Source organism: Hyla sarda, chromosome 10, assembly GCF_029499605.1.
Source record: "Hyla sarda isolate aHylSar1 chromosome 10, aHylSar1.hap1, whole genome shotgun sequence".
Lineage (NCBI taxonomy): Eukaryota > Metazoa > Chordata > Amphibia > Anura > Hylidae > Hyla > Hyla sarda.
The window spans coordinates 122,453,451-122,468,976 of NC_079198.1; the positions used below are offsets into that span (position 1 = coordinate 122,453,451).

The following is a 15,526-nucleotide window of genomic DNA, read 5'->3' on the forward strand; positions in this document are numbered from 1 at the left end:
TTACAGGCACCGAACTTGGGCCTAAAGTGGGTTGTATTGTTTGTTTATGTATGTTAAAGCTGGTTATGGTTAAGTTGGTTGGGAGGAGTTCTAGGTTGGGAGGATATATTTGTGGGTGGTGGTGGTCGTTTCCTTTTGGTGGACCTGGCATGGGTCAGTTGTGGACTGAACATTGAGGACAATAAACTGTATGGACTCTGACCCATGTACAGGAGGGCGGGTGGTGTGGGTGAAGGGACAGTTTAGTGTAGAATGTTCTATTACTGTATATTTGTAGGAGTGTTTTTGTATATTTATAGGTGTATATAGTTTGTGTATAGTATTGTATATAGTAGTGTATATAGTTATGTATATAGTATGTATAACATGTTATATTTTATTATTTATTTATTTTTTGTATATAGTATTTATAGTAGATAAATATGGCAGTCGAACCAGTTTTTGTTTTTGTAGTAATGTTTCTTTAGTATCCCGTTGTGGGTTTATTTTCTTTGGTTTAGGTTATATGTAGTATGTAGTAAAGATGTGTGTAAGCATGTGTGTTGTGTTTTCTGTGATATTTTCCCGAGTTTTTTTTTTTTTGAGTTGTAGTTTTAATTTTCTTTTTTGGTTTCTTGGTAAAATGTAGTTAATATATTGATATATATGTGTGTGCATGTGTGTGGTATAGTGTTATTATTATTATTATTATTTATTAAAAAAAAATCATGGTGTGCAGTGTGAGTGCTTGTTGTGTTTTCTATTTGTAATGTATGATTTTTCCAGAGTTTGGGTGTTTTTGAGTTAAAACGAAATAGTGTTATTTTTATGTTTCTTATGAGTGTGTTGTTTGGCTATGAACGGTGTAGTTGTAATATTTCTAACCCCTCTCACCTAACCATCCTTCCGCCTCCCTTTTCCACTCACACCCAGAGTTCACCCCTAATATTTAGGGAGGTTCACACCAACTTATTTAATTGGGTTTCAAAAATTCCCCAGATCTCCTGCCATTTGTCTTTTGACTTATCCTTTACAATCCTATTTAATCTTAATTTCTCCATAATACATATTTGTTTCAATGTTCTAACAATGGAAATTATATTTGGAAGAGTTTGGCTATTCCAACAACTGGCTATTGCCTCCCTTGTTGTAACCAGTACATGGAAGGCTATCACTGAATATTTCGGTTGAAGGTGATTCAAACCCAATGATAATAACGCCATTCCTGGCCCCCAGATAATATCCATAGTTTCACCCCACAATAGCTTCAGTAATTCATATATCTCATCCCAAAACCTTTTTATATGTGGGCAATCCCACCAAATATGTTTTAATGTACCCACCCCCAGCTTACACCGCCAACAAACCGAAGAGTTCTTTATATTGAATTTAGCCATTTTAACCGGGGTCAGGTACCACCTATATAGTAACTTGCGTGATGAATCCAAATGGGAGAGACAATGTGAAAACTTGACTGGGATAGTAAAGATACCCGACCATGTTTCTTCAGAGATAGAAAACCCTAGGTCAATTTCCCATTTGACCTGAAAATTCATTATTTTGGGCTCTGTTTGTTGTAAAGCTTTATATGATCTAGATATCCCACCTCTACCCCCCTTATTATTAAAGAAATACTCATTGTATCTTGACTTTACTTCAATTCTCCAATCAAAAGAGGAGACACAATGTCGCAGCTGCAAATACTTAAAAAAGTCTTTTGGAGGGATTTCAAATTTTTTAGTGATATGTTCAAATGGCAGCAGTCCTGTATCCCCCACAATATCTCCTAGTGTTAAAATACCCTTTTTCATCCAGGCAGCAAAATCTGTTGTTGGTATAAGGAACTGGACTACCGCCAGTGGAACATTCTCCAATATGCATGGGTTTAGGATTTGATGTTGCAACGCGTACCGCCATGCTTCCAAACCCGCGACAACCGTCGCAACATCCCTTCCCATTTTCTTATTTAATAAAGCTGATACCCACAATACTAACCCAGGGGGCACTCCCCCCCATCAGCTCAGTTTCCAAGACTACCCAGTGCATCCCCACTTAATTATGCCATAATCTCTGAACCTGGGTTAAGAGGGAAGCGTAATAATATTTTAAAAGGTTTGGGCAGCCTAGTCCCCCTTCTTTAATTGGACGATATAGTATTTGAGCAGAGGTTCTTGGTTTCTTGTTTTTCCAAATATAGTTTAATATTATTTGCTGAAGGATTTTAATTGACTTATTTGGTATTTTGATTGGCATATTGCGAAAGATGTATAAAATCTTAGGCAGCAGCATCATTTTAACTATTGACACCCTCCCCAGCCATGAAATCGGCAGTCTGGAATAAGTTGCCACATCCAGCTTCATTTGAAGTATCAGTGAATCCACATTTAGTTTCCCCGTATACTGTAGCGTAGTCCCTAATTTTATGCCTAAGTAAGTTATGTTTTCCTCTGTCCACATGAATGAATATTTTTCCCCCAAGCACCTTTTAGTTACTTTATCAATATTAAGCATAAGGGCCACAGATTTTGTTATATTAAGTTTATAAAAACTTACTTTGCTGAACTCCTCTAATATCCTTACTATTGATTTTAAAGATTTCAGTGGGTCAACACATGAAATCAGTATATCATCTGCAAAAAGACTTATTCGATAGTCTCCAGTGCCTGTACCTACTGGGATACCTCGTATGTCACCCGACCTTCTCATTTGCTCCGCCAGTGGTTCTATTGCTAGAACAAAAAGCAGGGGAGACAGGGGGCAACCCTGCCTTGTACCATTAGAAATAAAGAAGGTTCTAGAGGTTGCCCCCTCTGTTCACACCCTTGCACTGGGAACAGTGTACAAGGCCATGATTGCCCCAATAACCGCTGGTGACAATCCAAACCTCTCCATTACCGAACACAGATAGCCCCAATGAATGCGGTCGAATGCCTTCTCTGCGTCCAGACCCAGCAGGAGAGAAGGCATCCGACCGCGACCCACCCAGTCCATGAGGTCCAGCATGCGACGGGTCCCATCTGATGATTGTCTGCCTTTAACAAAACCCACTTGATCTACATGAATCAGTTCTGGTAATAGTGGACTCAATCTCGCTGCTAATAATTTAGCGTATATTTTTATATCTTCATTCAGCAGCGATATGGGTCTAAAATTGGATGTGATCGTGGGATCTTTCCCCTCCTTTGGGATTAATATAATCTGGGCCTCCAGCATCTCTTTCAGCACTATACCTTTATTAAAAATTTCATTGCAAAGCTCTGTAACCACTGGTGCTAGCCTTATTGCTTGTGTTTTGTAAATTTCGCCTATTAAACCATCCGGCCCTGGAGATTTAGCTAGTTTTAATTTATGTATTTGTTGGAACACTTCCTCTAGTTGGAATGGAGCTTCTAAACTCAACTTTTGACCTACATGTTGATTTTAATCTTTACCACTTTAAACATTTTTGCACATATGATGGTTGGGTACGAGTTCACACTATTGTCACCGGCTCCAGGGTCTCAGTCAATAGTTCAGTCAGATTTGATGGGAAGAATAGTGCAACATGCATCACTATAAACAACAGACACCACTATAAATCAGTGGGCTCAGTTGTTGTCCAGCAATGTCTTTAAGGATTCTATTATAATGGAAATAATGGCTGAGGGGATTATTATTAAAGGAGTTACCCAATATAAGGTGACTTTGCTTATTACCTGTCAGCCAGTAATATACATGCTTACCAAGGATCTGTGCTTGTGTTTGTGGTTAAAAGCCATTTACTGTGTCCCCCATCATTCTGCTTGCTTGTTTGTGTGAAATGGCTATTTCCTGCTTCTGTGCCCTCCCTTTAACTACAATTCCCAGGATCCCTTGTTTCTAGGTGGTAGTTGACTTATGTCCCTTCCACCCATCAGCCACCCCACCCACTGCAGCACAGCTAGGCTCCCTTCTATGCATGCTGTGCTTGAAACTACAATTCCCTGCAGCCCTGTGGAGAATGATCTTTCCCCCCACCTCAGTGGTCGCTCCACCCATTGAAGCACAGACATGCTTCCTTTCAACACTTGACTAGTAATATGATGTCTCAGGCTGCAATGCAACCTGGGAAAAGCCAGAGACAACACTCATTTTGTATGGGGCCAAAAATAAACATTGGGGCAAAGATCACTTAAAGGGGTACTCCACTGGAAAATGGAATGTAAAGGGGAACTCCACTGGAAAAATTTTTTTTTATCAACTGGTGCCAAAGAGTTAAACAGATTTGTAAATTACTTCTATTAAAAAATCTTAATCCTTCCAGTTCTTTTCTGTTTGAATTTCCTTTCTGCCTGACCACAATACTCTCTGCTGACACCTCTGTCCATTTTAGGAACTACTCAGAGTAGGAGCAAATCCCAATAGAAAACCTATCCTCCTCTGGACAGTTTCTGAAATGGACAGAGGTGTCAGCAGAGAGCACTGTGGTCAGGCAGAAAGAAAATTCAAAAAGAAAAGAACTTCCTGTGAATCATACAGCAGCTGATAAGTACTGGAAGGATTAAGAGTTTTTAATAGAAGTAATTTACAAATCTATATTTTAATCCTAATTATTTTAGATATTCTAAATATTTTTTATAATTAGTATTCTACTGTTTTTTTTTTTTTCATATATCCAAGTCAAAAATCCTATTCATTTTATTGAGTTCAGATATTTCAAAATACCGTTGGTATATTCATAAAATGGAAATTACAACCATAGGTGGTGTGAATACCATTCTACCTAGATTGATTTCTAGATACACCTGTCACAATTTTAGGCTTACTACTAAGAACATGTATATTTACGTTATGGTTCACATTTGGAGATGCTATATTGCGATTTAAATTGCGAGACCTTAACGCAAGGTTTTGTTCCTTGTTCACATTAGTTTTTGCTTCTTGCTTTCCCTGCGACCTATTTTTCCAATCCAGACCTTGTTTTATATATGTAAATGTGTGATCCAGACCTTGTTTTATATATGTAAATGTGTGATCCAGACCTTGTTCTATATTTTATATCTGTAATTATTTGATTGGATCAATGCTTCTATAAAATGGCGGCCATGTCCAGTTGAAATTATGACTACTGAAGAAAGGGTCTACCTATACACCCTGAAACGCGTCTAGTCAGTTGTAGACTATCACTAAGACTGCACTCGGCATTACAAATTTTAATTTCTATGCTGTAAATCTACCTGGATTCTCTATTGTGATCCTACTGGTCCGGTCCGGAGACGATCCTGCCGCCCCAGTCCATAGCGGACTTCCAGTCCAGAGTGTACTTGCAACGAGCCGGGGCAATCCAAGCACATCCTGCAGGTGCCGGCACTGACGTCACACGCCACTCTCACGAGGTAGAGACATCCATTCCCGGTCTGTTGCAGACCTGACCTCTACGGCGGGACATTCCATCAGTCAGTGACACCTCTACAATTATCCATCCCCGATGCCTGCCACCCGGAGGTAGTCCACCTGCAGTGACCATCTCAGTGCTTTATTCATCCAGCTCCACGGCAGATCCACGCTCTAAGGACCGGCAATGTACTGCAAAACTGCCAGCTATCTGTCCTGATATAAAGACACTGAGAAACTAGCAACGGCGAACACTAATTGTAACACACTAAATATTGTTACACTTTCATCTACTAAGAGGAACTTGTTACATTGTTGCATACTGCATATATTTTTGCATCCAACCCCCTTTTGCAGTGAAAAAGACTGATTTTAAGGATACCATCCAGCAACTAAGTGTCTTTAACTGTTTCAGTACATATCAGTATATATTTAGTGCATTCTGTGATAGAAAACAGTCTTCATTTACCAGTGTCAGTCCATTTATATTTTAGGTAAATTTATCTCCCTCTCGCAAGGGGCCCCTTGTGAGGTGGAATATTTATCAGCCTATTATATTACTATTTTTAATAAAATTATATACCTTATTATAATTGAAGCACGATTCTTGGTCCTTTAATTATAGTTTAAATTATTACATGTACTATACCTTCCTTGAGGTTTGGGTATTTTTGTCTTTAACATTGGCACCATAGGTATAGGTGCATTACCCATTTGTCCTCGGTAGGTTTTATAATTGTGAGCTGCACATACTCTTCCTTTTTTTTTTTATAGAAGTAATTTACAAATCTGTTTAACTTTCTGGCACCAGTTGATTTAAATTTTTATTTTTTCCAGCGGAGTACCCCTTTAGAATTGCAAGACCATCCATCAAACACTGGTACAGACACTATATTAGGAACTACACTAACTTTATAGCCCCTCTAGGTTTTTGATGCGCCGAGGCAACAGGGGGGCATGGCCAGTGGGTGACTCTACCAGTCATTCAGACCAAGATGAATATCTGCCATTGTCTCATCCAGCAGAAACCAAACCATACATGGACTTACTTTCCTGCCGGGCAGACCTCACATTGGCTTTGACCGATCTTATCCTGGAATTGGCCCATAGGACAGGATAGAGGCTCGGAGCTTCCAGGAGGGCAGTGGTGGCCAATAGGACACACGTATTCTGAAAGAAAGACGTCAGGAAAAGATTAGGAATTAGTGACAAAAATCCTTCGAATTTAGTGTAGAGCAAAGAGAATTTCACAGAATCTATAATCACTTAACCCCTTCATGACCCAGCCCATTTTCACCTTCATGACCTGGGCATTTTTTGAAAATCTGACCACTGTCACTTTAAACATTAATAACTTTGGAATGCTTTTGCTTATCATTCTGATTCCGAGATTGTTTTTTCGTGACATATTCTACTTTATGTTATCGGTAAAATTTCACTGATATTTGTATCCTTTCTTGGTAAAAAATCTAAAAATTTCATGAAAATTTTGAAAATTTTGCATTTTTCTAACTTTGAAAGTCTCTGCTTGAAAGGAAAATGGATATTCCAAATAAATTACATATTGATTCACATATACAATATGTCTACTTTGTGTTTGCATTAAAAAATTGACAAGTTTTTACTTTTGGAAGACACCAGAGGGCTTCAAAGTTCCGCAGCAACTTTCCAATTTTTCTCAAGATTTTCAAAATCGTAATTTTTCAGGGCCCAGTTCAGGTTGGAAGTGGATTTTAAGGATCTTCATATTAGAAATACCCCATAAATGACCCCATTATAAAAACTGCACCCCCCAAAGTATTCAAAATGACATTCAGTAAGTGTTTTAACCCTTTAGGTGTTTCACAGGAATAGCAGCAAAGTGAAGGAGAAAATTCTAAATCTTCATTTTTTACACTCGCATTTTCTTGTAGACCCAATTTTTGAATTTTTACAAGGGGTAAAAGGAGAGAAATCACCCTAAAATTGGTAACCCAATTTCTCTTGAGTAAGGAAATACCTCATATGCGTATGTAAAGTGTTCAGCGGGCGCAGTAGAGGGCTCAGAAGGGAAGGAGCGACAATGGGATTTTGGAGAGTGAGTTTTTCTGAAAGGGTTTTTGGGGGGCATGTCCCATTTAGGAAGCCCCTATGGTGCCAGAACAGTGGACCCCCCCACATGTGACCCCATTTTGGAAACTATACCCCTCATGGAATTTAATAAGGGGTGCAGTGAGCATTTACACCCCACTGGCGTTTGACAGATATTTGAAACAGTGGACTGTGCAAATCAAAAATTTTATTTTTCATTTTCACAGACCACTGTTCCAAAAATCTGTCATACACCAGTGGGGTGTAAATGCTCACTGCACCCCTTATTACATTCCGTGAGGGGTGTAGTTTCCAAAATGGGGTCACATGTGGATATTTATTGTTTTGCGTTTGTCAGAACTGCTGTAACAATCAGCCACCCCTGTGCAAATCGCCTCAAATGTACATGGTGCACTCTCCCTTCTGGGCCTTGTTGTGCGCCCCCAGAGCACTTTGCGTCCACATATGGGGTATCTCCGTACTCAGGAGAAATTGCGTTACAAATTTAGAGGGTCTTTATTCCCTTTTACCTCTTGTGAAAATGAAAAGTATAGGGCAACACCAGCATGTCAGTGTAAAAAATTTATTTTTTTACACTAACATGCTGGTGTAGACCCCAACTTCACCTTTTCATAAGGGGTTAAAGAAGAAAAAGCCCCCCAAAATTTGTAAGGCAATTTCTCCCGAGTACAGCGATACCCCATATGTGTCCCAAAACTGTTGCCCTGAAATACGACAGGGCTCCAAAGTGAGAGAGCGCCATGCGCATTTGAGGCCTGAATTAGGGATTTGCATAGGGGTGGACATAGGGGTATTCTACGCCAGTGATTCCCAAACAGGGTGCCTCCAGCTGTTGCAAAACTCCCAGCATGCCTGGACAGTCAATGGCTGTCCGGCAATACTGGGAGTTATTATTTTGCAACAGCTGGAGGCTCCGTTTTGGAAACAGTAGCGTACCAGACGTTTTTCATTTTTGGGGGGGAGGGGGGCTGTGTAGGGGTATGTGTATATGTAGTGTTTTTTACTTTTTATTTTAGGTTAGTGTTAGTGTAGTGTAGTGTTTTTAGGGTACAGTCACATGGGCCGAGGTTCACAGCAAGTTTGCCGCTGGAAGTTTGAGCTGCAGCGCAAAATTTGCGCCATCTCAAACTTGCAGCACTCACTGTAAACCTCCGCCCATGTGAGTGTACCCTGTACATTCACATTGGGGGGAGGGGGCAAACATCCAGCTGTTGCAAACTCCGAGCATGCCCTTTGGCTGTCTGTGCATGCTGGGAGTTGTAGTTTTGCAACAGCTGGAGGAACACTGGTTTGGAAACACTAAGTTAAGTAATAAACTTTCAAGTGTTTTGCAACCAAACTTAGTGTTTCCAAACCAGTGTGCCTCCAGCTGTTGCAAAACTACAACTCCCAGCATGCATGGTCTGTCAGTGCATGCTGGGAGTTATAGTTTTGCAACAATTGCAACAGCTGGAGGCACTGAGGTAGGAAACGGACAATGTTTCCCAACTAGTGTGCCTCCAGTTGTTGCAAAACTACAACTCCCAGCATGCCCAGACTGCCAAGGCATGCTGGAAGTTGTAGTTCGGCAATATCTGAAGGATGAGATGTTGCCGAACTACAACTTCCAGCATGCTTGGGCAGTCTGGGCATGCTGGGAGTTGTAGTTTTGCAACATCTGGAGGTCCACAGTTTGGAGACCACTGTATAATGGTCTCCAATCTGTGCTCTTCCAGATGTTAGAGAACTACAACTCCCAGCATGCCTGGACAGACTGAGCATGCTGGGAGTTGTAGTTTTGCAACATCTGGAAGAGCACAGATTGGAGACCATTATACAGTGGTCTCCAAACTGTGGGCCTCCAGATGTTGCAAAACTACAACTCCCAGCATGCCCAGAAAGCCAAAGGCTGTCTGGGCATGCTGGGAGTTGCAATTTTGAAAGTCTCAGAGGCAGCAGTGAGATCGCTTTACGGCGATCTCACTGCTGCCAATGAAGATGCCGCACTGCTGCCGGAAACTCACCGCCGGGACGCAGCACCGCCGGGACCGCACGGAGGACGCCGGGACCGCTCGGGACACTGCTCCGATGGGTAAGTGACGCCGGGGGACGGGTCAGGGACACTTAGCAGAGCGGTGTGTGTCCCGATCCCCGTGATCGGGACTCACACACCGCGCTGCTAAGTATTCTGATAGCGAAATGCTGCTATCAGCTAGTCAGATTTGACCAGCTGATAGCAGCGATCGCTGGGGGGGGTGGGGGACGAAACCCCCCGTGGTCGCACGGTAAGATGGCTGGCTATCAGTGATAGCCACCATCTTTCCGGGCGCTGCGGGATGCCGCGAGTAGCGGCAGTAATGTCCATGACGTATCTGTATGTCATGGGTCGGGAACACCTTGCCACCCATGACGTACAGGTATGTCATAGGTCGGGAAGGGGTTAAAGTGGTTATCCAGGAAAAAAACTTTTTTTTATATCTCAACTGGCTCCAAAAAGTTAAACAGATTTGTAAATAACTTCTATTAAAAAATCTTAATCCTTTCAGTACTTATGAACTACTGAAGTTGAGTTGTTCTTTTCTAAGTGCTCTCTGATGACACCTGTCTCGGGAACTGTCCAGAGTAGAAACAAATCCCCATAGCAAACCTCTCCTACTCTGTTAAGTTCCCGAGACAGGCAGAGGTGTCAGTAGAGAGCAGTGTTGTCAGACAGAAAACAACTCAACTTCAGCAGCTGATAATTACTGGAAGGATTAAAGGGGTACTCCGGTGAAAAGCTTTTTTCTTTTAAATCAACTGGTGGCAGAAAGTTAAACATATTTATAAATTACTTCTATTAAAAAATCTTAATCCTTCCTGTACTTATTAGCTGCTGAATACTACAGAGGAAATTCTTTTCTTTTTGGAATGCTCTCTGATGACATCACGAACACAGTTCTCTCTGCTAACGTTATTATAATAATAATAACACTTTATTTATTGTTGTCCTTAGTGGAATTTGAACCCAAATCCCCAGCACTGCAAGGCAGCAGTGCTAACCACTGAGCCACCATGCTGCGCTTAGAATACATCTTAGAATACATCTTAGAATACATCTTAGAATACATCTTAGAATACATCTTAGAATACATCTTTGAATGCATGGTTGCTAAAATGGGCACTGTGCTCGTGATGTCATCAGTGTTCCAAAAAGAAAGGAATTTCCTCTGTAGCATTGAGCACCTAATAAGTAATGGAAGGGTTAAGATTTTTTAATAGAGGTAATTTACAAATATGTTTAACTTTCTGCCACCAGTTGATTTAAAAGAAAAAAGGTTTTCACCGGAATACCCCTTTAAGATTTTTTTTTTAATAGAAGTAATTTACAAATCTGTTTAACTTTTTGGAGCCAGTTGATATATAAAAAAAATATATTTTTTCAACGAATACCCCTTTAAAGTGTGATTTCTGATTTCTTCTTCTGATATACATGTATATACATGTTATCTTGCTACAAGGGACAAGATGAAAAGACAGCAGGCATACAGTCTATAGCAGTGTTTCCCAACCAGCGTGCCTTCTGCTGTTGCAAAACTACAACTCCCAGCATGCCCGGACAGCCTTTGGCTGTCCTGGCATGCTGGGAGTTGTAGTTTTACAACAGCAGGAGGCACGCTGGTTGAGAAACACTGGTCTATAGCCATGTGTGCTAAGATCTGTAACCTGAACCTGCTGACACAATTTCAAGATAGGCAGATTCATCATTATATAACTATTGGGGGAAATTTATCAAAACCTGTCCAGAGGAAAAGTTGGCCATAGCAACCAATCAGATCGCTTCTTTCATTTTTCAGATGCTTTTTAAAAATAAAAGAAGCGATCTGATTGGTTGCTATGGGCAACTGCACCACTTTTCCCCTGCACAGGTTTTGATAAATCTCCCCAACTGTTTATCAAAATTTTTAAATCGGTGGGGTTCTGGGTGAGACTCCCACCAATCACTAAAATTATCCCCTTCATGACCGGGGTTTTTTCTATTTTTCCACTTTCATTTTTTCCTCCTCACCTTTAAAAAAATCATAACCCTTCCAATTTTGCACCTAAAAATCCATATGATGGCTTATTTTTTGCGCCACCAATTCTACTTTGTAATGACGTCAGTCATTTTACCCAAAGATCTACAGCGAAATGGAAATAAAAAAAATCATTGTGTGACAAAATTGAAGAAAAAACACCCTTTTGTAACTTTTGGGGGCTTCTGTTTCTACTCACTAATCTTTTTGCTAAAAATGACACCTTATCTTTATTCTGTAGGTCCATACAATTAAAATGATACCCTACTTATATAGGTTTGATTTTGTCGTATTTCTGGGGGAAAAAAATCATAAATACATGCATTTATATGTTTAAAATTCTCATCTTCTGACCCCTATAACTTTTTTTATTTTTTCGCGTACGGGGTGGTATGAGGATTTATTAGCGGTACCATTTTTGTATTGATCCGACTTGTTGATCGCTTTTTATTCATTTTTTACTGATATAAAAAGTGACCAAAAATAAGCTAATCTGGACTTTGGAATTTTTTTGCGCGTACGCCATTGACCGTGCGGTTTAATTTACCATATATTTTTATAATTCAGACTTTTCCGCACACGGCAATACCACATGTGATTATTTTTATTTACACAAGTTTTTTTTTTGTTTTTTTTTATGGGAAAAGGGGGGTGATTCTTACTTTTATTAGAGAAGGGGTTAACTGATCTATAAAAAAATCTTAATCCTTCCAGTAGTTAATAAAGAAGTAATTTATAAATCTGTTTAACTTTCTGGAGCCAGTTGATATATATATATATAAATATATATATATATATATATATATATATATATACATATAGTTTTTTTTCCTGGAATACCCCTTTAAGATAACGAACAGCATACTAGTACAAAGCATTGCCTTGACTTCCTACCTAAACTTTGTGGGAGAGGGAAAACAACAATGACGCTCTTGTCCTCATATCCCAATCTCATAATCCATCCTTCACACAAACTATTCTCTGCACCTTCCTTCCGGACAGTTGGAGGGATTTTTAAAAGTCCCGGGCAATCTCTGCAACCCAAGAGTAATGTGATCAGGAGATGAACCGGAGGTCCTATAGCCTTGCATGGGACTTCAGACAAAAACCCAGACCCTTACAAACGGGGGGAGGGGGGGAGGCTTAGGGGTGATTTAACGCTACTATACTTTTAGTTGACATATTAGTAACATGTACCAAGTTTCATTGAAAGATCTCAAGCCATTTGAAAGTTATGCGCAAACATATATATATATATATATATATATATATATATATACATACACACATATAGATTGGTTATTATATATAGCAGTGTTTCCTAACCAAGGTGCCTCCAGGTGTTGAAAACTACAATTCCCAGCATGCAGGGAGTTCTAGTTTTGCAACATCTGGAGGCGCCCTGGTTGGGAAACACTGATATATAGTAAAGTATGCCAAAGCACTTTTATCAACCCATAACATTTTACTGTTGTAACTACCTGGATTTTGTGGATATATTGTCCCCAGGGGACAGAACCGACCAGCAGCACATTCAGCTTCAGGGACAACACTGCCCCAGCGAGAGCAGTAAGATCCAGCTGTGCACAGCGTACAGTCCTGAGGAGACTGAGCCCCGGATACAGCCAAAAAAGTCCCTGCAAACAAAGCACCAGGGTTATCACCATGAGGTTCATCTCTGCAATTTACTGTTATTCTATATGATTTGTCCTCTCTAGGACGACTGTATATATAGAATATTGCCAAAAGAATATAAAATAATCTTACTCAAAGTCCTTTTTAACTATTTTTGGCCACTAAACAGGATAATAAAGGTATATAAGGAAATGTATATCTTTATGGGGAGAGTTACCACTGTGCAATTTAGGTGACAGATGCTCTTTAAAGTCTATGGCGGTGTTTCCCAACAACTCTCAGCATGCCATTGGCTGTCAGGGCATTTTAGGAGTTATTGTTTTGCAACAGCTGGAGGCACCCTGGTTGGGAAACACTGGTCTATGGACACCTCTGTAATGATTTGTATTTATTGTTTATTTATTTGTGAATGAATGCAATATTAAGCAACTTCATGAATGGTCTTCACTGCAAATTTCCTACCATTTTATTGCTGCAGACCGTGGGCAACTTCTTCACATAGCTGGGTGTGCTGCAGAACATTGCTCCTAGCTTTGTTGTTCTCTGTTCACTCCTCTTATTAGAGATAGCAGAAGGCAGAGGTAGGAGGTTGTACACACAGATCCCAGAGTGAAAAGGGTGAAGAGCATCCAAGTTATCAGGAAAGGCAGATCACACAGACTGTAGATAGGGAGGAAAGCACAAGTCCTAGGGGGGTGAACTACACAGGTTGTATTTCAGTGTAGAAAAGGAGGAGAGACCACAAGGCACTCTGTAAGTAAGGGAATTACATACCCCTAAACACCAATGACTGTTAGAAAATTCCTCACCTGGTGGACACGGGGAAGGTGAAGAACTTCCTGCAACACAGAAGTGACCAGCCGGGCAGAGGTCACCCATTTCCCCATCTCTGGGATTTGGGACGGAGGAACCCGCTGAACAATAAAACCCAGAGTCACAGAAACCAGACTCTGAATCTAGCTCAGGAGCTGCACAGTATTTCCCTGGAAAGAAATTCAGGAAGGTAATCTAAAAACACATTATGGCCTATTATTCACTGTGTGATGTGCACATTGAGAATAAATACAGTCATAAGAAATGCTCATAACATAATACAAAGCAAAACCAACCAGAGCTTTATGGTCTCATCTGCCTGTAGATAGGTGTAGAGAAATGTAGACAGGCGTAGAGAAATGTATACAGGTGCAGAGAAATGTAGACAGGTGCAGAGAAATGTAGACAGGTGCAGAGAAATGTAGACAGGTGCAGAGAAATGTAGACAGGTGCAGAGAAATGTAGACAGGTGTAGAGAAATGTAGACAGGTGCAGAGAAATGTAGACAGGTGTAGAGAAATGTAGACAGGTGTAGAGAAATGTAGACAGGTGTAGAGAAATGTAGACAGGTGCAGAGAAATGTAGACAGGTGCAGAGAAATGTAGACAGGTGTAGAGAAATGTAGACAGGTGTAGAGAAATGTAGACAGGTGTAGAGAAATGTAGACAGGTGTAGAGAAATGTAGACAGGTGTAGAGAAATGTAGACAGGTGTAGAGAAATGTAGACAGGTGTAGAGAAATGTAGACAGGTGCAGAGAAATGTAGACAGGTGTAGAGAAATGTAGACAGGTTAGAGAAATGTAGATAGGTGCAGAGAAATGTAGATAGGTGCAGAGAAATGTAGACAGGTGTAGAGAAATGTAGACAGGTGTAGAGAAATGTAGACAGGTGTAGAGAAATGTAGAAAGGTGTAGAGAAATGTAGACAGGTGTAGAGAAATGTAGACAGGTGTAGAGAAATGTAGACAGGTGCAGAGAAATGTAGACAGGTGTAGAGAAATGTAGACAGGAGTAGAGAAATGTAGACAGGCGTACAGAAATGTAGACAGGCGTAGAGAAATGTAGATAGGTGCAGAGAAATGTAGACAGGTGTAGAGAAATGTAGACAGGTGTAGAGAAATGTAGACAGGTGCAGAGAAATGTAGACAGGCGTAGAGAAATGTAGACAGGTGTAGAGAAATGTAGACAGGTGTAGAGAAATGTAGACAGGTGTAGAGAAATGTAGACAGGTGTAGAGAAATGTAGACAGGTGTAGAGAAATGTAGACAGGCGTAGAGAAATGTAGACAGGTGTAGAGAAATGTAGACAGGTGTAGAGAAATGTAGATAGGTGTAGAGAAATGTAGACAGGTGTAGAGAAATGTAGACAGGTGCAGAGAAATGTAGACAGGTGTAGAGAAATGTAGACAGGTGCAGAGAAATGTAGACAGGTGTAGAGAAATGTAGACAGGTGTAGAGAAATGTAGACAGGTGTAGAGAAATGTAGACAGGTGTAGAGAAATGTAGACAGGTGTAGAGAAATGCTTTGGTAGCTAATAGACATGACTAAAGCGACATTGCAATAAACTCTGATCTTGATAAGAACTCTACAATAGACGTAAAAGACTATGGAGACATTCGACACAAA

At 40.3% G+C, this 15,526-nt stretch overlaps 1 protein-coding gene across 1 annotated transcript in view; it reads right to left on the minus strand.

Moving 5' to 3' along the window:
* LOC130293183 (uncharacterized) overlaps nucleotides 1–15,526 on the minus strand; it is a 294,563-nt gene that overhangs the window by 126,153 nt on the left and 152,884 nt on the right. Inside the window, exons 49-51 of the mRNA XM_056541664.1 lie at nucleotides 13,898–14,071; nucleotides 12,935–13,090; nucleotides 6,381–6,501 (exon numbers count right to left, since the gene is read on the minus strand). Of these exons, the coding sequence (XP_056397639.1) occupies nucleotides 6,381–6,501; nucleotides 12,935–13,090; nucleotides 13,898–14,071 (451 nt within the window). The remainder of the gene's footprint in view (nucleotides 1–6,380; nucleotides 6,502–12,934; nucleotides 13,091–13,897; nucleotides 14,072–15,526) is intronic.